Genomic DNA, 27,809 nt, shown 5'->3' with positions numbered 1-27,809 from the left:
GACATATCTTATTTATATTGAAAATGAGATCACTAAAATTTTATAATATTAACTTCAAGGCACTCCCACTTGAAAGATCCAATGCATTAATTATTCAAGAATAATTATTTGAGAAATATTCATAAGATAGACAATTCTACAAAATGCATTCCGTGCGTGTTGCTCAAAGTTATTTATAGGGCTATTTATTCCAAATAGTATTTTTTGTGAAACTGGTTTCGAAAGTGTGTACATATCGATTTTTTATGAAACGCTTGTACATTAAAGAATTATTCCATAAAAAATATGTATTTTAGCTACTGTTCTTAGATTTAGAATTAGAATTGAGATAATTGTTTATGAGTCTATAACTAATAAGGCTAATAATAAAAAAACTCATTCCGACGAACCTTTTCGTTCGCTTTTTGGTTTTATCATAAGTATAACATGAAATTCAAATGTAATTGTTTAAAAGTTTACTCGTTGAACTTATTACGACCTGATAAAAGTATTAAAGCTAAATTTTATTACTTCGAAAATGAGTGAATGCGTGAAATATAGTAGGTAGCTCAAGAAAAAACATTTTTTTTTATAAGTTTCAAGAGTCTTTTTTTTTAAGCTTAAATCTTAATCAAATACTCATACATGAAAAATATGTTACGGATAATTTATAAAATAGATTTGAAACAAATTCCGAATTTAAAAAATTATAATTATAAAATTATAATTTTAATGCATAAGCATTTCATGTACATACCCATAAGATAACAATCATGCATTCATGATTTGAGAACCCACACGAAACGCTCCGAAACAAATATTGACTACTCAAAATCTATATTCTTTTGAAAATATATGAGCATAATATCCTGTTATACAGACTCCGTTTGATTTTGGCAAAATTAGATTTTGGCGTTACCTTAACAAATATAACTTTTTTTAACGTTCTTGAAAGTTGATAAATTAAATTTACAATAACAAAAAAAATTATAAGTACTCAAAAATGATGAAACCCATACAAATTTCATAAAACTTAAAATCATATAGGGTTAGTTGCCCTACTTCTGACCCTTAAAGCGGTGGTTTTTTTCTTTTTATTTATTAACATTTTATTGGCAGTTAGATTAGTCTAAAGACTGTTGTCAACTGCTCCAGCCAAAGAATTTACAAATGTGATTCCTGTGTTGGTACTGGTTTGGTACCCTTTATAGGACCTAGATCTAAAATACATATAAAAATTTAAATTGTTTGAAAAAATCAACAAAGTAGTAAAATATTTCATTTCAAATAACAGATTATAATTACTAAAGCAGATTATAGTACTAAAACTTAAAAAACGTTTAAAAAAACTTAAATTTCCGTTTTAAATATCTCAAAAAATTTCACTCCCTAGTCAGCAGTACAATAATTAGTACTCATTTTTGTTTACTTGTAGCTCTTTCGCTAAAATTTGACAGAAAATGTAGGAATTACTCAATATAGGGCCTTATTTAATCCCATGTAAAAATTAACATTTTAATTAACTGGTTTGTCTTTGCGATGATGTCAAATCTGAAAATGGAACACAATGGTAGAAAGTGAGCTATTTTTGGAACCAATACAAATTTTTCGGGTTTCCGATGATTTTCCTTAATTTTAGGAAAAATTTGTCGTATTGTTCATATTCTTCACAGTGATCGAAAAGTCACGAAAGCAACAAGGTGGTATTGTGTCATAAATAAAAACAAAATAAGTGATAGTCGATTTCTGTTAAACTTTGGCTTGGACAGTTATAGAAAGTGATCTCCTGTCATATTTACCACTGAAGAAGCAGTACATTTAAAAAAAAAACAATGAAAATTTTAATTAGAATCACTTTTTATAGCAAATATGGGTATGATAGGATGAAGAAAGTATACAAGATCATTGTTTACATAGGAATTCCTAAAACCCAAATACCAGCGAAATGAATAATTCCGATTCTCGGCATTTTAGGACTTAAGCAGGGTCATTCACCCTGCAATCAAAAGGCTAGAAATGACGAAAAATAACTTTAAAAGATTTAAAATGACAAAGATAGTAAATATGATAAAAATAACAAATATTCTTAAAATAAGAAAAAAGTCCGACATGTGTCTTAAACATAATAAAAAAAACTGAAAATAATAGAAACTTCATGAAGCCTTTCAAAAATGTTTTTTGACAAACCAGAATGAGACAGTTGTTTCGAAAAAATTAGAGAAAAAATGTCTATGATCGGACAGCAAAATTTGAAGATTCAGAAAGGACCAAAATATTTTCGTTTATGGATCCTTATACTCTGATTATCATCAGGGTGCTATAGAGATGAAACAATTAAAGTTTCAAGTTGAAATCATGTTTAATTTTGAATATTTCCTTGTCTGGTCATAGACAACAATATGGTGTCCGATCATAGACAAACTCCTTTTTTTTAAATTTTCCTAAAATTTCGTTTGAATTTTCGTTTTGTTTTCTAATATCTACTGTAGTCGAAAGATAACCAGCTAACGATGGCGTTTATGTGCAATTCACATTTTACAAGCCGAAAAAGCTGACCACAATTCAAATGCTAAGTTTAGGTGATCAATACCTATTATTGGTTTTCCTTTAAAGATTGGATTACCATATTCCCAACACCACATCAGTCCGCTATTTATTTTATTTTCATGGTGTAAAAACATTTTTAAGATAATGCGTTTTCGAAAATCTATGTTGTCCGGCCCTAGACAAACTCCCCCTATGTATTTTTTATCAAAACCTGCGAATTGAAAAATAGGATCTCTGATAAGAATAAAAATTTAACCATTCAAAGTTTTCAAAAATCTAATTTAGTGATCAGTTTAGAATTTTTTTAAAATTCACAAAGTAATTGATTCATACCTAAATATCATAAAATTTATTAAAAGTTTTAGAATAAAAAACGATTCATTCTAGCGTTACTTCTGATTTAAAGACTTTCGGATATTTGTAAAATCACCACTTTCTGGGTTTTACGCTAAGAAATAATCTCATATTTATTTAAACGTTTAATAATTAAACTTTTATTTGATATTTATTTATTGTTTACTAAAAACGCTATGTTATTGCTTTATCACTTTATTTTCAGGAATCCCTACAAAATACTTGAAAAATATTTCATAAATAATGAGCACAATCAACCGAAACACCAAATCAAATCAACATGATCATGTTGATGTTCAAAAAATGGACAACAAGCGTATTACAACTTCTTCACCAAGAAGGAAAACAAGTGATAATAACTCCTACAACGGAAACTATAACCAAACAAGTGAATCGACAAACTTTCGAAATAATAGGAAACAAAACACCGATTGTTCAGTATCGTCTAGCGGAACTGCAGATTTATCTGGTAGCACGTGTAGCGACGGAGATTCTTCATCAACCTACGGAGAATCCAATCTGCCATATCCTGGTTTCACAGAATTCTCGTTAAAATACCTGGCCCAAGACACAAAACCTCGAATATGGTGTCTTAAGCTTATCACAAATCCATATCCTTTTAAAAAAAATGCCCTTGATCAAAATTGGCTGGTTATATTCAAACACATGAGTACACATATTCAAATTCCAACTTATTGATTATTTTATAGAACGAGGGTTAATATTTTCCTTAACCATAGCTCTCACATGGTTTGAAAGAGTGTCCATGTTGGTTATTTTACTGAACTGCGTTACTCTAGGAATGTACCAACCTTGTGTAGATGATGCTTGTGTCACAAATAGGTGTAAAATTTTACAGGTAGGTTAAGTTTGTCGAATATTAGGTAGTAATAATTTTTCATAGAGGTAAATGATTTCTACAACTGCGTATTGAAAATTTTTAAGATTAAAATTTTCACTGAATTATTTTAATGTTCTTTTTTTTACTAACAAAATATCAAGCAGAATACATAATGTGATTTTATCAAATTGATAATGTATGTTTATTTAGAGTATACAAATTAACTCAAAAGTTTTGGGTCAACCAATTTTTTAAAATATTTTTCATGGAAAGAAAACACTTTGATAAAGAGAAGTTCAAAGTTTTGGAACTGTAGGATGATCGAGATAATATTATATAAAGATGAAATATTACATAAAAGGATGATTTTCAGAAAAAAAAATTTTAAAATATTTTATTTTATAACACTAATGAAAAATGTGACCTTTGCAAATTTCAAAGTTTTGGAAACAATTATTTTTTCTCATATGTCTCTGCTTGAATCTTAATTTTATTCAGCTGTTTAAGAATACTTGCGACCACTTACGACGAAAGATTTAGAGCGCTATGAAAGTTGTGCCGTATTCATTTTATTTATCCATTTACTATGGGACATTTCCATGCAAGCAAGCGCAGCAAGCAAAACATGTGCCTATCAAAATTTAAACGTAATGTGTTAAAAATGATCTGAGGCGACAACTTTGATAACAACAGGAAGAAATAATCGAAAAGTTATGACATTTTTTTCCGCTTGCTTATGTGAAGATCTCTCAGAGTTCATTACGCGCGTCGCGTTTCCGCAGGCTGCCACTTGGCGTTTGGTATTGTTTCGCGCAACTTCGTTCCGCGCCCTATGCCATTGGGCGCATTGCCTTTTCGCGGTCTATCCCACTTGGCGCATTTCGTAAAAAAACCATTTCGCGTATTTTAATTTTTTCATATATTAATGCGGATTTTGGATTCTAAATCTTTTAGGGAGGGCGGGGGTTGTAGGTTCTTAACACTTTCAAAAAATCGATTTTTTTTTATTTTTTTATTTTCTTATTGTAAAACATTTCAAGAATGGGGGGGGGGGGGGTAGGGTCTTAACACTTTCAAAAAATCGATTTTTTTTATTTTTTTATTTTCTTATTGTAAAACATTTCAAGAATGTTGTGTCAAATTTTCAATTCAACTGAAGCAAAACTGTAGAAATTATAGGCCTTTATCTCATCCTATCTAATACTGCAAGAAAGCAACAGCAGAAACTTCAAAAGCGTTTTTCTCGAAAGCACATTTTTAAAGTCCGTGGACATCGTCATTTGAAAACTACTTATCCGATTCTTTTCAAATTTGGAACATATTTTCTACATATAAATACCAGACCCCAACGTTTTTCTTTTCTTTTTACTTTGGGGAGATTTTACAGATAAAAAACGGCGGATTTTTTTGTGAAAAATCGTAGTTTTTACTTCAAACAACCACAAAAATTTCATAAATTTTTTTTTAAATCAAATAAAAACGTTGGAATCCAGAAAAACATCTATTAAAAATATTTTGCTCTGATTTTTTGACTTCAGATGATCGTGAAAATGGTGTGTTTTTACCCATTACACCCTACCCCCACCCCCCCCCCCCCCCCCCCCACTCCCCTTAAAGCTGTTCATTCAAACGGTAACCAGTTGCAAGATGGTATATACAGAGTGACAATGAAGTTCCCGTACTTTTGAAAATACTCACAACTTCCTTGAAAAACCAAATCGAATCAAACCAACATCTAGTAACATTGGCTTTCTAGAACCTTGGCTATCAGGATTAACCGAAAAAATACACGTTATTTTGCTCAAAATTCCCCTTAGACCTCCATACACTTTTTCAGTAAGTGGAACATTTATTCGACGATGCTCGCTACTAAAGCTCTTTACAAACTTGTGTTTCTGGAAAGACCTCTGCGGTGTTTTATGAGTATAACTTCAAGACCAATACTTCTAACCACTAAACACTGGGTCCTCCGTGACGTAGGGGGATGTGTTCCTGAATGCGCATATTGAGTAATATGCGCATACAGCCGATTGACGATACGGCTGGAGATTCAACATATCAAATCAGTGCAGTTTGAGGGTAATACGCTTTGGACACATGGCATGAAAAAATTTAATTGTTATACAGAGTCCGTCAATTGAACTACTACATTACTTCAACAGTAGTTATTTCGTTGAACACGAAACAATATTGAACGACCCATCGTCGCTTTGTTTACTTTAAGTCTTAGCTATCATTGGATGTAAGTGTTACTTTTGAAAACAGGTGTTATCCGGAAAAATGGATCTCGAACAGAAACGTAGCGCTGTGTTTGCCTTGTTCCTAGCTGACAAACGGCAGAAGGACATCGTTCGTGAGCTGTCCGATATAAGTGTGTGCAGAAATTTTGTATACCGTACAGTAAATAGATACCTGGAGACCGGAAGTGCCAAAAAACGGTATGGTGGGTTGCACTGACGGAACAAGTGTCAGAAAGCATCACTTAAGTAATAAGTAAGCAGAGTAACGGTTTCGAAACATTTAAAAAAAGTACGGGTACTTTATTGTCAAATTCAATTCAATTCAAATTCTATTCAATTGGAATATTTGTACGAATATAAAAAAATGCAAACATAAAAGATAAAAGAGTGATTCTGCAAAGATCAATTTTGTATTTGTACGAATATAAAAAAAATGCAAACATAAAAGATAAAAGAGTGATTCTGCAAAGATCAATTTTGTATTTGGCATTCTTTATTTTAGGTATTCTAATTATCCGAAATAATAAATTTAAATCAACGAAAAGGGAAAAATTTAAATCAACAAAATATTAACATTATTGAGTGTTTGGTTTTCTTGAAATCATGTGATGTTCTTTTGAATTAAAATAAATTCCAAAATTCAAATTTATTCCAAAATTTAAAAGCAATATTAAGATACATAAGTTTACTAAGAACTTATAAATTTGACAAAAATAGTTAGAATCTTAAGACTGCATTCAACCGAAATAATGAAGAGCGAATTGAACAACCATAAAAATGAGCCGTTCTTTCCAACGTATTTTATAAACTGTATATACCTATACATATGTAAATTACTCAGTATTTATACTAGGTACCAGTTCAAAAAAGTATTTATTTAATGTTCAAATTCTGGAAACAACCAAAAATGAATGACTGGTTTCCTTCTTTATTTTAAGATTTTTTTTTTCTTATGTTAAAGTTGCGCTTGTGGGCATAAAACGCTTGTTCATAATTACCCCGTTGCAACGCGTTGGTTCATAATTTCTCCCTTGTCTATGGGCTGATTATGAACACTGTTACGATTCTTGTTATGGTATGACTTACGGTATTTTCTATGTTCCTATATTCCCACATTTAAAAACTGCATTTTAGTGAGATTTGTTGACTTTAAAATTTTACTGTTGAAAAGTTATGTGTTATTTTCAGTTTTACATAGCTGGGACGCATCTTTTCATATAATTACAGATCCACAACTCTCAAAAACTTATAATATATACGTATATTGGCTTATTTTCTAGATTTTAATGGTTATCGTAATTTTAATTGTAAAAAGTAAATCTTTATCATCGTGTTCGTAATAACCCGTATCTTGGAAAATACGGGGTAAACATGAACACTTATTTATGCGTTGGTGGATTTTTTTTTCAATCGAAAATTATATCACACCTTATGGAGCATCAATTACTCCACTTAACCCTAACGGAAGCGAGGAAAACTTAATCCAGTACCAAGCCGCACAAAATCGGATGATTTTTCCGTAAATATATTTTTTGTTGTTGTCCAACAATATTCCAAATAAAATTTTTTGAATGTTTCCGTACTTTTCACTTTATAATTTAAAATTTTACACATAATTATAACATTGTGCCTAATTTTTCTTTTTCTTATTTCAGATTTTTGATGACATAATTTTTGCATTTTTCTCTCTCGAAATGACGATTAAAATCGTCGCAATGGGTGCTTGGGGTAAAAGCACATACTTAGCTGATTCATGGAATCGATTGGATTTCTTCATAGTCCTAGCTGGTGCCCTGGAATACTGTTTGCAAGTTGAAAATCTGAATTTAACTGCAATAAGAACGATTCGAGTTTTAAGACCCTTAAGAGCTATCAACCGCATTCCAAGTAAGTAAATTTTTAGTTTATTATAATGTTGTGTTAAATACATTTATTTTAAAAACATAAGGAAATGTATGCTACGGAATCTGTTAAAAACGTATTATTTTAAACATGTGCAAAAGTGAACTCTAACGCAAAAGTTTCAATAATCGTCGAAACACTTTTTTTTTAATTTCTATTTTAACTTTTTTGTTTATTTCGATTACAGTCGTTTTAACATCATTCAAGAACCTTCCACATTTGCGTTAATATAAGTTAAACTACTAGCCGAACATCTCAAGTGAATGTAAAGAATTCTTATTAGATAAAAAAAACTCAACAGTATCTCAAAATACGGGATAGTAATTTGATTGAATAAACTTGGAAGTGAATTCTGATTTTTTGCAGGTTAGAAAGTTCCCCTACAAAAAGATTTTATTTAAACTTTTTTATTCGATAACATTTCTTCAACAAATTACATCTGAAAATATTAAGATAAGCTCAAATTTCATCTGTATGAGATTGTAATTAGAATAGATAGTTTCCCATTTTTAAGTAAACCGATTACCATAAGTTACATTCACAAAAGAGCTCTTATCAAGATCATCGGAAGATTTTATATAAAATATATTCATATTTAGAAAAAAAAAAATATTAACCATAGATTTTATTTATTTTAGGTATGCGAATTCTCGTGATGCTGCTTTTGGATACTTTGCCAATGCTAGGAAATGTGTTGCTTTTATGTTTTTTCGTATTTTTTATTTTCGGAATTGTCGGTGTTCAACTATGGGAAGGAATTCTTCGACAACGTTGTGTGATTAAACTTCCAGATAACGTTTCAGCACCAAAGTAAGTGCAAAAATCTATTTAATGTCCTTATTTATTTTGTAAATGCTTCGCAATACATCTTGAATTTATCTTAATTTTATTCACTATACACAAATAACACAAGGCGCTGTATGAAGGATTCGAATTATGCGCCTTATTTACCATCCATTTAAAAATATATAAATAAATAATATCTCATAATCTTGCAGATAAAAGTCCAAATACGTTTCCCAATTCCATCTGTAATCGTGAAAAGAATAAATACCACCTACCACTAAATCCATACGATTCCCACTGTGGGAGATATTTATGCCCCAACAAATTGAAGCAAATTCGAGCATTGTTATGTATTTTTAGATACTTTAAACCCTCATCCCTCAGCTCTTGAGAGTGTAAATATGATCATATTGAATGTTTGGCGATTCGTTTCATTTTACAGGCGAATTAAAATAGAAAAATCTTCGGGGCACCTAATGAATTCAGAAAATCTTTAATTTTGTATCATTACTATTTTATGAACGCTTCTTGAAAATGCAGACAAAATATTTGAACTTCTTTTTTTTAATGTATTTATTCGTACCAATTCATCATTACATTTATATTACATTATTACATTAAATTAGGTGTTCAGTTCAATAATGAACTGTCCAGAGCCCTATAGTAAACTAATCACTAAAATTATTTTATTCGACTTAAATTTGCAGAGCACAATCAAGTATTTTTTTGTAGGAGAACATCCTGTAATGTCAAAAATACTTTAAAATTACAACTAAAAACTGAAAACTAAAAACTAAAACTATCCTAAAATTAAACTAGTTGTAGAGAGAGCGAATCTCTGCGATGGAAGGCTGCATCGATTTGCCTCTGAAGTTGGAGATGATTTTGTTGACCATCTCTTCGATCGATTCAATGCCCGCAATCCGATGAAGATCTTCGGTGCTGTGCCAAGGTGGAAGCCACAAAATCATTTTCAGAACCTTGTTCTGAATCCTCTGGATGGCTTTCTTCCTCGTCGCGCAGCAGCTAGACCAAATCGGAACTGCATACATTATCGCTGGTCGGAACACCTGCTTATAAATAAGCATCTTATTTTTCAGGCAAAGTCGGGATTTCCTGTTGATGAGAGAATAAAGAGATTTAGTGTATTTGTTACATTTGGATTGAATATCTTCAATGTGATTTTTAAATGTAACATTCCGATCAAGTGAGAGTCCCAAGTACTTCACGTGATCAGACTATTCTAATGAAACCCCATTAAAAGTTATGGAATGATTTTCATTAGGTTTTAAAAATTTAGCTCTTGGCTTATGGGGAAATTAAATAAGTTGAGTTTTGGAAGCGTTAGTAAAAATTTTCCACATTTTCAAGTAATTCAAAAAGGAATTCAAATTTTGTTGCTATCTACTGCGTACCACTCGTAAATTCCGACCTTTGGCTGAAAGCAAAGTATCATCAGCAAATAATCTTCTACCTTTTCTTTCTGGTACATCAGGAAGATCAGAATTAAAAATATTGTATAAAATTGGCCCAAGTATACTGCCCTGAGGGACACCAGCTCTAATGGGTGTCCTTTTAGAGCATGAATTTTGATAGCTTACTTGTAAGGTTCGGTTAGTCAAATAATTTTGAATAATTTTGGTGAGATATACAGGAAAATCAAATCGAGCTAATTTAGCTACTAAACATTTGTGCCAAACACTGTCAAATACATTTTCAATATCTTGAAGAGCAACACCAGTTGAATAACCTTCAGATTTGCTAGCGTTAATCATATTAGTTACACTTAAAAGTTGATGTGTAGTAGAATGTCCATGACGAAAACCAAATTGTTCATCAGGGAAAATAGAATTCTGATTAATGTGAATCATCATTCTATTCAAAATAACTCTCCAAATAGTTTACTTAAAGAAGGAAGCAAACTAATTGGTCGATAACTTGAAGGCTCTGAAGCACTTCTTCCAGGTTTCAAAATTGGAGTTACTTTGGCATTAATATTTGAAGTTCTAAACAGAGTATTAATATGACATTCCTAGTTAAACATCGTTATATCTATTTTGTTTCTTAACCGATTTATACAAAATTTATAGTTTTTTAAACCTTGTAACGTTGTGCAAAAGTGATCTTTATCGTAAGCTACAATAATTTATTTTAACGTTAATTCAAGTCGACGAAAAAATAAATTGCTTCATAATTAAAGCTGTAGATCAACTTATAAATGCTCAAACAAAATAACTAGGTAGGTGTCTGAGTAAGCTGAAATTAAAAGCTAAATATGTATAACTTTTGGTGGAAAGATGCGACGCTTATCTATAGTAGTCAGAACTAGAACTTTATTCAAAACTCCTCTCGATATAGGTTTTCTTGGCAGAAGTCCGAATATTGAACAATGCCAAAGTACAATACAAAGGTCTATTGTTAACCAAAAAGTGTTGATGATTGCCGAATGACGATGTTGTTTGATGATTGGTGATGACGGAATGTAGTTAGGGTGACTACATGTGTATAAAATTTTCTGTATCACGATACTGCTTTAGAAGTTGATTTTCATAAAGTAGTAATGCAGCCCGATTTGTTGAACGACCAAGTTACTTTTCCACATTAATTTAAATGTAAACTTTGATTTTTTTGCTACAGCCCATGTCGAATGTTAAAACCACTGAATTTGCTCAGTTGTTCTTGGGCCCAAAAGTTGTTGTTGCACCAGGCACACAGGAATATTTCACCCAGAAACCTGGCCAAAAGTCAAAATTTAAAAATGAACTATTACTATGATTTTTACTTTTTTACTTTTTTTTTATAAATTTTTTACTAACAACAGTAGCTGCCGGATCTTCAATATTTTTATCCACTGGAATTTTACAACACACCGTATCAAAGTTGCGTCATTTGCGTCAAATGACTTAACAACAAATTTTGAAATGGAGAATTTGAATGAATGTTAGAATGTTATATTTGAGGATTAGTGGTTGCAAAAAAAAAGTGATTCAGATACTGTATATGGAGCTTTTAAAAACCGATTTATTTTTTTACAGTTTTCAAAACTTTTTTTTCTTTAAAAAGTGTATTTGTTTATGTTCCAAGCAAGTCCCAGCAACAAATTTTACATAATGTGAAAATTCATAAATTCATGAACCATGTACAGAAGAAAAAAAAACTTTCGCATACTTCCGCACTCGTGATATTTTCAATGTTGAAGTTGAAAAATTTATCTCCTTTTTTGTAAAATCTGTTCAGTGCGCCATGTTTATTTTAATCAGCTTAATTAAGAAAATAAAAGTTTTTCATTTTATAGTTAAACATTGTTTTTCCGTGCTTATTGTGGCCTATTGAAATTTTACAATGTGCCTCAGATAAACGAAAAAAAACATGAAAAAACACAGGAGCTCCATGAAATCGTGCCTTTGGATGATTTAAGCTATGCAGCACAAGTTAACTAAGGGCAGCAGGATATTCGCATTCTTCAAAAACTATCAAAAAAAATTTGAGACACCTGGCAAAGCGGCTAGATAGCAGAATTTTTCTGAAGCACATTACATAAAAACTTCAAAAATTTGTTGATGCCATTTTGAGTATAAATTAGTACAATAAGGTTGTAAGATAATAAAAGGATTTTCATAAGAATAATTTAAAGATATTTTTAGAATTCAAGGTGGAATATAATATTCTATATATCACGCGGATTTGATATTAATATCGACTTTTTTGTATCAGAAAGCTTAAAAATCACTGCTAGGTAAATGAACTGACTAAAAATTGTTTTTAAAATTGTTCATAATATTTTAATAGTCTTATTACAAGATATTCAAACGAATGACTGAGTATAAACAATAAAAAACACTTTTGGCCAATTTTTTGTTCTATATACTCCTGTGTGCAGGGGTGGAAATCAGAAAAAAATAAAAAAAAAGCGCTCAAATGTCAAATTGGTCTGATTCAATCACCGTTCAGTAAATAGGTATCAAATTTGGTTTCATTAGAATGATCATTATTGAAACTTTTTTAAAGTCTTTAATAGAGTTTTGACAGATTAACAAGTTTCACTAAACTGAGTATACCATCTATAAAACAATAGTTTTTTTTATTTTGTTTGGTTCCGGCACGAGTTTTTATAATAAACGATTATAAATCTTTTCAAAAAGTGCTAAATTTTCTGCCGAAAATAAAAAAAATGCTGCAAAAATGCTACAGCGAATTTCTATGTGCCTGAGCTAGAATGTGCATATACTGCACATATGGATACCACTACAAGGTGCGTTATCTGGATGCATACGATTTCAACAATAAAGAATTCCTCCATTTTTCAGTTTAGCTCAGTTTGCTGGTGTAAACTTTAGTTTTTGTATTTCCACAAAGAAAAAAAAGCCTTGTACCGTAATTCGGAGAACGAAACGGCCAGTAAAAATCGCAATTTTTTTTTACTTTCACACTTTTAAATTTTTTTGTACACATTTTACAATTGAACTATCGTTTTTAAGGTAAAGTACTTGAATATCAGCGCGTTCTTTTAGTGAGTATCGACTCAATGCTAAAATGGCATTAAATGGCGTTCCTAAATTGTGTTTACCTGCCAAAATCGGCTTAAAATGGCGGAATTGTTCGACGTTCAAATCGGATACATCTAGACAGCGCACCCTGTATTCTTTTTTAAAGATCTTGGTGATAAAAATGATAAAAAAGTTGTTAAACACTATATCAATCAATCATTTTTTTTCGCTCACAGTAAACAAATTTAAAAGTGCATAGAAAACCTGATGCAATAAATTTGGCATATATATTTTCTCAGATAATTCTAGAACCTGAATTCATCTTGCGCCTGAATTTTGAGTTTATTATGCAAGATTGACGGGAACAGCTTTTTTAAATATATTCATCGTTCCAAGCCAACTTCCAATTAACCTTAACAAAAATATGATAAATCCAGTAACAAGTCCGTCCCGACCGAAAAGTGGAAAATCAAAAAAAAACTCGATTCAATTTTGATAAATTTTTAATTTTGGGTTCAAAAACGATTTTTTAGAGTTAATTTCTTCAAAATGAACAACAATTTTTTGCAATCCTTAAATACGCTTTTAATGCAGTTGAAGTGCTGCGATGAAATTGGTTTTTGTAGCATGTAATTTTCTTTAATTTTTTTCTTGAACGTTTTCGAATAATGCCTGGATATTGTTCTGATTTGCTTCGAAAATCACACACTATAAAGCGGGAAACCAGTCTATCATCTCGTCGTCAACATCCATGACCCAACGGTCATTCGGCCATTCTTGATGCGGCATCGTGCGAGTCGGTCGGCAGCGGGTGGTTCCCCATCAGTTCATAATTGGACATTCCACAAGTGTGATAATATTTTTCGGTGCAATGCTTCAGATGTGTCACTATTGACATAGAGATTTTTATATTTACCTAGGGAATAGATCATGGAATGCACGGATCCTCGGCACAGTTGAGACTAGAAGTTTTCTCAAACAAAGTAGACTTATCCAATAATGAATTTATGAAACTCATATCAGGGATTGGTATGCGGTTGAAAATAACCAACACAAAACATAGAGAGTTAGAACGAATATTCGGCCGAATATTGGTTTCGCCGGAGTCAAGTTATTTAATAAGTCGTTTAATATAGTTTCCACCGCAATTTTTACAAAAATAAAATCTTTCATATCAAAAATACAAAAATTGTTCTCCTATGATGTGAGAAACAGTCATAAATTTCTTCATTGAGTTTTCTTAGAATCGTGGGATTTTATTGTTTCGAATTGAATCATTGACCGAACTACGAATAAAAGATTGATTTAATTTTTTTATAGTGATCTGTAAGTTCATAAATTTTTGAATTTTTTTTGGGAGGATGTTGTAATTCATGAAACAGAAAAAAAATCTTAATTGATTACAAATAATACAACTGATTAGGTTTGAAAACTCTATTTTCAGTCTTATGAAAGTTTTTTTCAGTCTTAAGAAAGTTATCAGTCTTATGAAAGTTATCGACCTATGTTCGGATCACAATTTTCCCATACATCAGGAAGCCCGTTTTGTTTTCGTAAGTCGCGGAAGTCATTTTCTATGGGCAAATTATCATTGTAACATACATAAGTATCCATGTTACATACATACCGAGCTGTTATATATAATCAAGCACTTTGTGAGACCTGTGAAATCAGATCAAATGTTACAGAGTTATTTTCAGAATAATATTACAGAAGTTCATATATCTAAGTATATTTGATTCGAGAGTTCCCACATGCTGAACCGTCATTATCGCTCACATTGCAAAATATCTAGACATAGTTTTTTGCGAGTTAGAGACTGGAAAGCCTCAATAGTTGTTTATGTATCAAGTTGCAAAGAGCGTTTTTTCAGCATGAGTCGTACATTTATGTAACGAGGTTTGTCGAGTTGGACAATAACGCCGAGTACTGAAAAAATTGAATTTTGCAATGCGTTGCATACACAGATTTGGGCAAATTCAGAAATTCCCTTGAATATTTATCAATTAACCTACAAGAAGCGCATGTCAACAAATAACAACATTTAGACGATCATCCCAACGACTGAAAAGTTATGTAGGTCAAGGAATGTACTTTTTGACACTGAATTCAGTGCTGAAAGGAAGCGCTTCTCGGTACGGGTTTCAGTGTCGAAATGTTCACTTTTTAACACTGAATTGCATAAAATACTTTTTACTATTAACAAAGCTAACGAAGGTGGCGTTTCTATTTTATATAACATTCTTAATGGAAACTATAACTTTTCTTCATTATCTCTAGTATGAAATCTCTAAAAAATTTAAAAATTAATTTTTAAATTCTACTGAAAAATTTTGATAATTGTAATATAGTTTAATATTTTGTACCTATCATGTTTTCTTTATAGCACTTTTTCTCAGCGTAATCTGTACTATAGAGTTGTGACACAAAAACAACGGAAATCCGAGTAAATAGAACACGTTTTATAGTTCATGTATATAATTAGATCTTACGAAACTAAAGGATCATTCGATGTTTATGCTTACTGTGCGAATGGAAGCTATTTACTTACCTCAACAGGCTAAGCTAATTGAGAGTTTAAAGCAGGATTTCAAATAACAAACTAGATATTGATGTGATTGTTTTAATACATCGTAATTTAACTGCTTAGACATAAATTAGAATCAAAAGATTATTTTACCATTTAATGATACGAAAATCTAACCTATTTATTTATGTGGCTAATATTACAACATAAGTAAATATTTTCTACACTTTAATACTGTCCAATTTTTTTTCAGATTCTGGCACAAATATCTAGAAAAAAAAAAGCATTTGACTCGACTTGAAGATTGATGAATATATATAGCGTTTTTTAATCTAAATAATGCATAGATTGTTAAAAACTTTAGCTTGTGCTCCGAATCATTTGAGACCATGAATTAATGATGAAAATTATTATAATTTTTTTTTGTTTCGATTATAGTTGTTTTACCATCTTTATGGCATTCGTGACTTTATATCAACGTTGCAGTTGGCGGTCAGTTATTGAAAAACTTATCCAGCATAACTGTGTTCGATGTTTACTCTTGGGCTCGAATTCGCGGACATCGGCTCAGGAGGCAACTGACATGCCAACTGAGCTATAATAAAAGCCCAAAAAAGTGTATATCAATAAAGCAATACAAAGCGGCGTATGCAAAAATAAGTATGGATGGAAAGTTTCGATTATAGATGAACCAAATATTCGGCGCCTAATACCGCCCAAAAACCGTTCAGCCGAATTTTCGGCTCACCGAATAGTTGAGCTAAGTATTCAGCCAAATAGGCCGAATATTTTATATTGAAATTCATACAATAACAGACTTGTCCAATTTCTTGAATGATTTTGGATAATAAAATATCGAAAAGTAATACAAACACGAAAAAGCTACACATTCAGCAACACAACTCAAATTTCTCTATTCGGTAAACCTCTAGTTTCAATGGAATAGTCCAAAAACCGAATAGAAAACCAAATATTTTGAGGTCAGATCATGATTTAAATGATTATTCTTACTGAACCGATCAACGTGAATTAATCAAGGGGAGCTCCCATACAAAATTAACAAAAATTTGCAACATTCGAACAAGTTACGAAGATTTTGTGTTAGAATACATATGCGTTTTATCGTGATGTAATGATTTTTTGAACTGACAAATAAATTTTGATTCAATTAGATCAGTGGTTTTCAAACTTTTTTTCACTCACCGCCCGCTTTTGCAAAATTTTCGAGCTCAAGGCCCCCCCGGGCAAATTTTTAGAAAATCTAAAAAAATAAAATGGATCGTTGAAAAATCATTAGCTTTTGGCTTTATGTTGTTGTAAGACTTAGCTCAAAGTTCTTTTAAATTTATATGAGGCCCTCAGAGCCTCAGAGAGTAATATATGTGTAAAAATAGTCGATTTTGATTTAATAATGTCGGACGATTTTTCATATTTCAAACTATATTTTGTGATTTTTCAGATTTCTTTTAATTTTTTTTTCTATACTGTTTCGTTCGAAAGAAAAATGCAAATTTTCTAAAAATATATGGAAAATGGCCAAACATAACAACTTAAAACCGTGTTTTATCGAAATAAGCTTCTATGCATACCCTTATACTTTCTTGGCTCATATTGCTTTAAAGCTCCAGTATTATATGTAAAGTTTCCTGGACAATTGCTTAAACTAATTGATTAGTTCATATGTCTTACATTTTGGTGAGCCAAATTCTATAATCATATATTGCTAAGCCGGTGAATAACTAAAAAAAAAAGAATTATTTCTTGTTGTCTGAATTTGAGTCCTATTCAAAGTTATGCTGCATCGTACAAATTCTCAAGCTAAATTGTTGTTTCAAGCCATTTAGAAAGAATTTGGCTGTTTCGGAAATAACTAGACTACACAGCAAAAAATTTCTAAAAGTATACGGAATCTAAAACACGGTTGATCTATTTTTTCTTGAGTGTAATTACAAAAAGATGTAATTTTAAACTTCTTTCGATGTAATATTAGTCTGTTTCCCAAAATTGAATAAAAATAAACTGTTGCGATTTAATTTTACATTGCGTCATGCAAAAATCATCCGGTCAATGAAATTTATATCACAAACAGTGTAAATTTATGTCTGTTGGTTTAAAATTGAATGCAAATATTTAACTTGTGCCTTTTTATATTTCAAGTTGGTTTGCGCATCGGGCACAAAGTAAACAAGTCGGAAAATTATTCGGAAACGAGTCGTTCAAAGGCGGTATAGCTACAGGAGCACTTTAAGAGTCTTTTAAAGTAGTAAGTTTATGAGACATGGAATGAATAATGCGGTTGAAACTGATAAGTTTTCTCTCCATTACAGCAAAGGTCAGATTTTTCGCAGTGGCTAATATCCGGACTGTGATTATCCAGAGAAAGTTTTGTCAAACAATTCAGTGTACAGAAAAAATATGATGTCCCGGAACCATTCGAGGATGCTGATCCGAAAAATATCCCCGTGCTGGGAATCATCGGATCCAACAACAATTCCAGCCTGACACTTTCCGTGATGGTTTTTTTAATGTTCAGTTTTGGAAATAAATGTGATTTAAAAATGATACATGCGGCGTATTCATTAAAAGACAATACAAAAACCTGAATATTTAACAAAAATATCAATATTTACGATAATAAATTTTAAAATTTACATCCCTGTGTATTTTATACGACGACTTTTGTGATCCGATCTCGTGCATTGATTTCGATCTAAATTTACACGCCTCAAAAATTACATCCATGAAAAAAATACACCGTGATAGAATTTTACATCAAAATCGATGTTCCGTTTTCGTGCATCGTTTTCGATCTAAATTTACACGAATTTTTCATGCTGTGTAGAATATTTTTAATGCCACTGAAGCACGTTTTAACTGGAATGTCAGCTGGCACAATCTGACAAAAACTATACGTGCAAATCATGAGACTCAATTAAAGATAAAATCCATTAGTTAAGTCGGTAGATTGTGGAGTATATATTGTCAATGCAGTTTACGCTGGTGATTGGTAACCTCGCCAACCAGTGACGATGAAAAAAATATTAAACAACTCGGCAATCGGCAACCCTTTCTTTTGTTTCGTGGAATATATTTGATAGATGTGTGGTATGGTAAACATGAAAGGTCGTCAGTGATGTCTCCGTCGCTGATGTTGACGAAAATTTCGTTTTGGGATTCAGCAACAATATATAAAGGAAAGGTAGGTACTGTAGGTACCCTTCGAGGAGGGATGAATGACATCCTGGTGTTAAAATATTTATGATCAAATAAATAAGGCTTTGAGGCTTCTAAACACTTCATGAATACTCCAGCTGACCGTCTTAGTCGATTTAGGCTTTACAGACTGAATAAATAACGTAGACAACTTAAGATTAACATTTAACACCCAGTACCGAGATAGGAATCGAACCAATTGCAATGCCGTCAGTTGACCAGCGAATACCGTCTTACCACGCTAACCACTCGACCACCGAGACGTATTGCTGACGTTGCCAAAATCAGGATAATATTAAAAGAAAAACTACCAGCCAATGCAAAATTATCTAGGACTATGTCACGAGCAGAAATATTTCTTTTCTCTTAAAATTTTGGTAGAACTACAGTGTGGCAGCTTTAAAGTTAATAATAACAAATTTTGAAGGTATTTTTGTTCCTTCTTCTTCCATCGTAAATATAACAGAAACATTTACGCTTTAGTTTTGGAAAAAAACAAAAAGGAAGTGCCTCATTTATAAATTGTCTGGATTTTATCAATTTTATAGATTCAAAAGCTTTTCAACACATGTTATATTTTATGTCTATTAACTTTTTGAAATTGCTTCTTATATATCCTACTGTAAATAACAATAAAGACTCGCATTGATACATTCCACTCTCACATAAATACTTTTAAAACAAAATTCATGACAAAAATTATTAACCAAGAATAATTCCCACCATCTGTTTATTTATTTACATTCTTAAAGGGATGTTTTGTTAAACTATGTATGCTAACTCATCCTATTAAATCTCTTTACAATCAAATTAAGCTAGTATGAAGTAAACTCTGAGATTCTCTTAGTTTAAATTTTGTAGTTCCGTATGGTTTCTATATTTTTTTTTCGTAGTTTCCTACTGTTCATGAGATTTTTTTTTGAAAGATACCAGTTCTTTCGAATACGGTATATATTTCGAGAAAATCGTTTCTTTTGTACCAGAGTAACTACTGTCAAATGTCTCTAAATGCCCCAATACCTCAAAATCGATATTTTATTTTCATAGTATACCGTCTCACGACAAAACTTAATAATCAACATTTCTCTAATTTACTCGGTCACTGTTCGTCCTACTAAGCGTTATCCGTCCAGCCTTCGCCACCTTCTGGATACTGAGTTCGCCGTACAGTCGCGCGGGCTCGTGGTCCATTCTTCGCCTCCATACTCCGGTCTCCCGCACGCCGCCAAAGATGGTTTTTAACACTCGTCGCTCGAATACTCCTAGTGTACTTAGGTCCTTCTTGAGCAATATCCACGTCTCGTGCCCGCAGAGGACAACCGGTTAAATGAGGGCGAGGGTCATGTATCTATAGGTTACAACTTCATGCGAGGACTAATACCGTATTTGTTAATGCCGAATGTTGCACTAATGTTGCACTAGTGTTGCACTAGTGTTGCACTAGTGTTGCACTAGTGTTGCACTAGTGTTGCACTAGTGTTGCACTAGTGTTGCACTAGTGTTGCATTGGTGCACCATCAGGTGCTGTCAAACTGTTTGTTTATTCGGAAAGTGTTGCACTGGTTTTGACCTGGTGTTGCACTGCCATCGGGCGGTGTTGCCCCGAAAATTTTGTCAGTGTTGTGAGAAAGTGTGTGAGTGAGTGAGGTAGCAATACACTGGCGACGATTTGTGTTTGTTTTTATCGGATACGGTGGAACACTGAATGAGGGGAGAAAACAAATACGGTATATGTCTTCTCGAGCGCAGTTGCTTTTGAAGGCCATAGAGGGTACGGCTTCCGCCGATCATGTGCCGCCGAATCACACGGCTGATGCCATTGTCTGCGGTCACCAGTGAGCCGAGATAGACAAAGTCTTCGACTCGTCGTGTTATCACGTACTAATCATCAACCCAATCCTTCCTGCTTCACATTTCAGTTTGCGGTAGTTCTGCGGCAAAGCAGATAAGTTGACTGGATCTGTTGAAAATCATTCCCCACATTTTACTCATCGAAGCGGGTCAAGATTCTAAAAAAAATACAAAAGTCCTCAGGAACAACAGGGAATCATAAAAAACCAGTTTAGAGGACCTGAGAGTCTGCTCCATCTACAGTGTCCAGAAACTTACTCAATAAGCGTCGCCACGCTTACATGAAGGGGAGAAGCGGGCTATACGCGCCTACTAAGCAGAATACTGATTTAATCAAATATTACATCGAATATGTGTACAAAAACTGTATACACATAAGCATCTTTTTTTCTATACATTGAAGTAATTTTTATGTTGAAATCTACTTCAGTTTTCGAGAAAACGATTTTATTATAACTGTTGTCACAAATGCCAAACCTAAAACCGTGCGGGTTAAATGCGCCGATTTATGATTTGGGCAAAATTTCTGTTTTCTGGTAAAATTTCCGTATAATTTCATTGAAAATGCTAGAACCTGATAACTTTCAGACGACAAAGCAGAGGTTTTGTAAAAACTATGTCTTTTATAATATGGAATAAAACAAAAGTTAGGGTTACCATATTATGGAGGCAGTTCATCCATAAGAAAAACTTTATCAATTCTGTTTTGAGATCTTCAATTCTCTCTTAAAGTGTTAATTAGAGCTTAGACTCGAAGTTTTAATGATAAAAACCATATATTCATTCTATTTAACCTATTATTTAAGGATAGAGGCATTTTATAAACATTATATTTAGGGGCATACAAAAACACTCTCTTATTCCACTGTCTAATCATTATTAAACCTTCATAAAAGCTTTAATTTGTTTAACTTTTTGAGTTCATTTGAATAAGAGTAAAAAACAACTCAAGTTTTTGATTTGAGCTTTTTACGTATCATTTTTAAAGTCAAAATATTACATCAAAAAGTATCTAAACCTTGTTTGAATTTTTAATTTTTTTCGAGTTGGTAAATCCATACATTTTTTTCTTGCCTTATGTTCAAATCGTATCATCCTCAAAATGCATTGATAAGATACGCTGTCTAGTCAGTCATTTCGTCAAACAGTCGTAGTAGCATTTAACCCGATAGGCCCATTTTGGAAACCTTTCCCCTACTCGAAAATACAAATTGATTTGATTTGATAGTTGCAACTATTTCTAGTAGGGGGAAGTGTTCCAATACGCGCATGCGTATACAGCCGATTGACGATATGGCTGGAGATTCAACATATCTAATCAGTCCAGTCTGTAGGAAATACGCTTTTGAAACATGGCATGAAAAAAAATTATTGTTTTATAAAGACAAAAAAAAAATTAAAATTCAAACATGATTTTTGTCAGTTTCGTTAAAATATACGGAACTTTATTTATCGTGCGTACAGAACCTGTAAACAAAAATGTAAGTGGTTTTTCTTTCTTATTCATCTGAAAATTGGAAATTCAACAAATTTAAGCTTTTGGTAAAGTTGTAAATGATAAGATATTTAAATAAGAGACAGGTTCTGAATGCCCATATCAGGCAGGTAAAATGCCTATATCAGGGGTGAGCAACCTTTTGAACCGACGGGCCAATTTAAATTTGAAATCTTGTCGGCGGGCCGCATTTAAAATAACTTTTTTTTAATAATTAGCGGAACTTCACGTCAGTTTATATTACTACAAATTTTTGGCGAAAACAAATCTGAAAAAGGAAAGATTAACCGAATTTATGAGTTTAAAAACAGAAAATCAACACGACTTTTTTAAATACCCGATATTGAAAAGATACATCACCAAATCTTTGTCATTTTTACTATCTCTCAATTTTTCAATAGTCAATCACCGTCTTCTTGGCGTTGGACGTTGAATTGCTAATTGACTTTCTGTGTTTTGTTTTTCTATAATTGAAACTTTTCCTCAAAGCCTAGATTTTTTTCCAAAAAAACGATAAGAACCTCGTTTTTTAGATCGAAGTTCTGTATTGGATTATTGCATTAAGATGTTGAGCAAGGTTGTATAGAAATCACAGAAAAATTTTCAATTTCACATATTTTTAAGCCACTATCTTCAAAATTCTAGAATTTTTATCCAGATTTTCATAATTTTTAATCTTATTTAGATATCATTGGGATAGGATTTCAAAAGCTATATTATGAGTGAAACAACTCAATTGATCGATGTTTGTTATAAATTTTCTATCAAATTTCTGAAAACAGCATCACAGATAATCGTCAAATAACTTTTGGGTCAAATCACAGAATTTCAGATATTTATTATTTTTATCAAGAAATAATAATTTTTGTCGGTAAGTTTAATGCCGGCTGATTCATGTTAATATAAAATCTTAAATCGTTCACCCAGGCTTTATTATTAAACTTTCGTTTTTTCGTCAATATTCAGAAATAAATAATATTTCCCAAAATTTTGGTTTGAATATTTTTACCAGTATTTGAATGCTAACAGAACAAGCCTTTTTACCGAATTAGATAGAAAATTATCTGCTGAGTATATTTTTTATCATTCAACTTTATTTTTGCTTGAGACGAAAATAATGACTTCACTAACGGACTTCGAAATTCCTTTGATCATGTGTAGCTTTAGCTGCTCTTCCTCACTTTAATGGATTTTGCTTTTCAAAGTGGTAGGAATTAAATATTTAGGAAAAATGTATCCTGAATCATTCCTGATTCTAAAAAACCACAAAATAACGTTATGCCAATAAAAAATATAGCATTTATGCCTTGAACAGAACATAATAGATACTTAAAAGCCAGAAAAAGTTAACAATTTCAATGATTGTGGGGCAAATGCAGATAAGAGCATATTTTGATCTAGTCATTTAAATTTTCCTAACAATCCATTGTTGAAAAAAAGGTAAGGCATTAAAATTTGAAAAAAGCTACGCGGGCCGCACGAAAGGGTTTCGCGGGCCACATGCGGCCCGCGGGCCGCGTGTTGCTCACCCCTGGCCTATATCAAGAAAAAATAGATTAGTCTTATAAATTTTCCACTGTTTTCCCTTGAAACATTAAATTTACGCTCAAATATCAAGCTTACAGTGAAATAAGAAAAGCTTAATACTGATCCGATAATAATACGATATGAACAAAATATTACCATGAAATATGGTCATATGGCACCCCTGACTATGTTTAATGCACAAGAACTAGTGGTAACTAAAATTTCGCCAAAATGTCGTATGGTTAAAATGGCGTATAGTTAACATCCGTTTCTACCATTTTCAATTAAAAAATGTCAAAATATTGCAAGTGTAAATGAAATATAGCTAAAACATTAATATGAGCATTTAGCCCGCCGGTTTCGGAAATCGGCTATTTTGACTGCTTTTATTTAAAATTATTTTCTCAAAAACTTTAAGACATTGTAACAGACAAATTACTTTAACGTATGGGAGAGTGGGGAATCATGGGCCACTTTTTTTCGTTTTTCCATAACTTTTTTATTATAAAAGATAAAATGAAAATGAAAAATGGTATAGTTTTCTACATTTTCAAGGTATCATAAAGTATTTGTTTTAAATTTTTAATAAGTTATTTTCCCTAAAATCTGACTGTTTGAAAAAAAGCTATATTTTTTGGATTTTGAAAAATGGTGGGGAATCGTGGGCCACCAAATTGAAATTGACCAAATAACATGCAAAGTGTATGAGTTGACCCAAAAACTGTGATTTCCTAATTCATTTTGTTATTTAAAAGCAATTTCAGATGATGAAATAAAAAAGAGAGCTGTGTATGATCGCATAGATTCCAAACCTGGCTCGCGAACGTTTTGGCAAAATTTCTTATATAGGATGGACAAAATATTTTTTATAACTCTTTATTTGGCATAAGAAAACTTTGCAGATAGGTAAAACGTATTTTAAGTTCTGAATGTGTATAAAAACATAAAAATATAGGTGATTCAAGATGTGTGGCCCATGATTCCCCACAAGCTATGATTTGCAAATTGGTTGCGTTTGTGTGACTTATTGATGTTTCATCAAAAATTCCTTTTCCACTTGAAAGATCATGACAAAACTAAGATCATAAGCAAATGAGCATATTTTTGTTATGCACTTTAGGTTCCCCATCGATGAAATTAGCGGGTGTTTTTTTAATTATGTAAGTAAATTTTTCTAACTTTTTTTAGCTTGATAAATAAAAGAAGCATATGATGCGTATTTCATCAAACGACATATAGAAATATAAACTCACGCAAAGCGACGACGATGACAGTTGGTTTGAGATTTTTATCTCAACACACATCTGAGATATTAAAAGTGGCCCACGTTTCCCCATGGCCCACGATACCCCACTCTCCCCTATATAATATAGATGTCCGCTCATGTGAAAATGGTTTTCAGACTCCTATCTATAGGAATAAATGAGAAAATGAGTACTTTCCTTAATATGCGCATTAGACTGCCTCAAATTTGTATGAGAAATTTCAAGCTTGTTAAATGATATGCGCTGCAGGCTTTAATTGGTCCTATGCTTAGTACAAGGTATCATGCCAAATTTGGGCCAGATCGGATCACGGGAAGGGGTCGCTCAACGAGCCTAAAGTTTGTATGGGATTTTGGGACATTTTGTTCGGGAGGAACATGAAAAACCAGTTTTTCATGAATAACTTTGGTTCCCTTCGGCCGATTTCTTTTAAAAACGGTTTTTCTTAAAGTCTAAAATATGACAAACATTTCATCTGAAGACTACATTACGATTCGACTTATGATAAAAAAGTTAATTGACTTTAAAAATGGGGTAACTTTTTTTGGGTTGATATTCATTACTGTTAATGCTGCATCAAAATGTTCGAAGCAGTGTCTCTTGTTAATACTTACTTACTTACTTAATGATCCCGCGCCGATCCTCCGGTGCATAGGGCCGTGGTAAAAGACCTCCACTGTTGACGATCCGGAGCCAGCGTCTTCACCTGGTCCCAGTCAAGATTCTCGTCGACAGTTCGGATTTCAGAGGCTAGGCTTCGATGACCTCCTGGATTCCAATCTAGCGCCTCTCTGTAAATCTCGTTTTCATCTTTTCGCAGCGTGTGCCCAATCCATCTCCACTTACGTTCCCGAATCTCGATTTCTAGCGCCCTTTGATGACACCGGCGATGTAGTTCCTCATTCGAGATCCAGTTGCCAGGCCACCAAGCGCGGATGATATTCCGCAGGCAGCGGTTTACAAATACTTGCAGTTTTCGCGTCGTCACCGCATATGTGCACCAAGTTTCACACCCGTACAGCAATACGGATTTGACGTTTGAGTTGAAGATTCGGATTTTCGTTCGTAGAGAGATCTGGCGTGACAGCCAGATGTTTCGGAGACTTGCAAATGCAAAACGGGCCTTTCTGATCCGGGTTTCGGTGTCTTTCTTGGTACCACCATCAGGCGTTATCTGGCTACCAAGATACTGGAAGCACTCCACTTTCTCAACTTGTTGCCCAGCTACCATGAAACTGGAGTCTCTCATTAATAGTGCTGAATATTACCCTTAAAAAAAGATACCTTTTTATGCTTAATAACTTTTTTATCTTAACGCGAATCGAAATGTAGTCTTCGGATAAAATATTTTTCATATTTTAGACTTTAAAAAAAAAAAAAAACAAAACAAATCGGCCGAAGGGAATTAAAGTTATTCCTTCCCGTGCGTGATCCGATCTGGCCCAAATTTGGCATGAGACCTTGTACTAGGCCTAGGATCAATTTAAGCCTGCAGCGCATAACTTTTTCAAATGTCGGGTCCAGGCTTCCGAAAAGTACTGGCGAACGACAGTATTCTTGCGAATGTCGCACATGCACCTCGATGAAAGCTTCCCGAATATTTCTCCCCCGACATTTTTAAAAGGAGCGGTCGTGCGATGTACAACGATGGCTTATTTTACCTCATGCGAGAGTTTGTTCGTGGGTATGAATTTTTTTTAAGCTTCGTGACAGTTTTGGGAAAATCTTCGTGACAGTTTTCAATGCGTTGAATTTCACATGACAGTACTACTTACTCCGTCCGACTGTAGCCAAGATTCGCTCGGGCTGAGTTGATTTCGAACGAACGTATTTTCCTTTTGCTTGAAGCTACTGCGGGTGGTGATCACCCCAATCACGAATTCGGACACTGCGGTGCGAATAGATGGCTCGTTCGATCTATTCGAAACCGAGCAACAGCGCATACGACCAGGCATGGGTACGGTATGGGCACGACATTCACCCGTTACAGTCCTGCCCAAACTGTCACACCCTGCAGCCGACAGTTAGGATGAAATTATTTTCGAAACAGGAGGCATGAAGGGATGAAAACCGAACTGTCGGTTGGGTTCGCTACAGCTTAAAGCACAACACTTTCGGCAACGCATGCTTTGAGCAGATTGTTCAGATACAGCCTGGGTTCTCGCCTCTCGCACGTGTGCGATGTAGCCGAAGCATTACGATTCGTTACCGACGGTACAGCAGCGAACCGAGTGGTAAGGAAAACCGAGACAGTTTGTTTGGCAAGAAAAAAGCTGTCATAGCAAAGCTGTACTTTTCGGAAGCCTGATCGAGTCATTAGGGGCACTCTAATGCACATTTAGTCCTTCTTTCCTCTATTGATAATATGTTATCTCTTACTTTTCTTTCAAATTTTCTAGAATTAGTCATTTATCATACAGTTAATCACTGTTGTCCAACTATGATGAGAAATGTTCTTGATAACTTACTTTTGTCCCTAACTGTGAATGCAATTACAAGGAGATCTACACAGTGTTAAGGACGTAGTGACGCTCACTTGTACTCGAAAATACAAGAGGTGGTCACACTCGATGCTTGGTTTGATAGTTTTTGTAATTTTTTTTATTCTTTTTGACTAACTTTCCATACTATTCTGGATTTTTCTTAATGAACTTATTTTGTAATTTTTATAATGTTTCTGTGAATTCTCTGATGAGAGAAAAATATGTTAAACTCATGTTTCAATTTAGTAAGCAGTAATTGATATCAAAATTTTCTTGAAAGAGTTCAATAGGAACAGTGAGCATACCTTATAT

General features: G+C 32.9%; 1 protein-coding gene across 4 annotated transcripts in view; it reads left to right on the top strand.

The window, feature by feature from the left end:
• The window catches only part of LOC129749194 (voltage-dependent T-type calcium channel subunit alpha-1G), a 144,633-nt gene that overhangs the window by 335 nt on the left and 116,489 nt on the right, over positions 1-27,809 (top strand). For all 4 annotated transcript variants that reach the window (XR_008737949.1, XM_055744119.1, XM_055744120.1 and 1 more), the window contains exons 2-5: positions 3,086-3,493; positions 3,630-3,739; positions 7,617-7,848; positions 8,502-8,673. Coding sequence is in view for 3 of the 4 variants with exons in the window: in XM_055744119.1 (XP_055600094.1) it covers positions 3,124-3,493; positions 3,630-3,739; positions 7,617-7,848; positions 8,502-8,673 (884 nt within the window). In the remaining variant the exon portion in view is untranslated. The remainder of the gene's footprint in view (positions 1-3,085; positions 3,494-3,629; positions 3,740-7,616; positions 7,849-8,501; positions 8,674-27,809) is intronic.

Source organism: Uranotaenia lowii, chromosome 2 (genome assembly GCF_029784155.1).
Source record: "Uranotaenia lowii strain MFRU-FL chromosome 2, ASM2978415v1, whole genome shotgun sequence".
Classification (NCBI taxonomy): domain Eukaryota; kingdom Metazoa; phylum Arthropoda; class Insecta; order Diptera; family Culicidae; genus Uranotaenia; species Uranotaenia lowii.
Note: the sequence above shows the minus strand (reverse complement) of the source record. Positions and strands in the feature narration are given on the sequence as shown.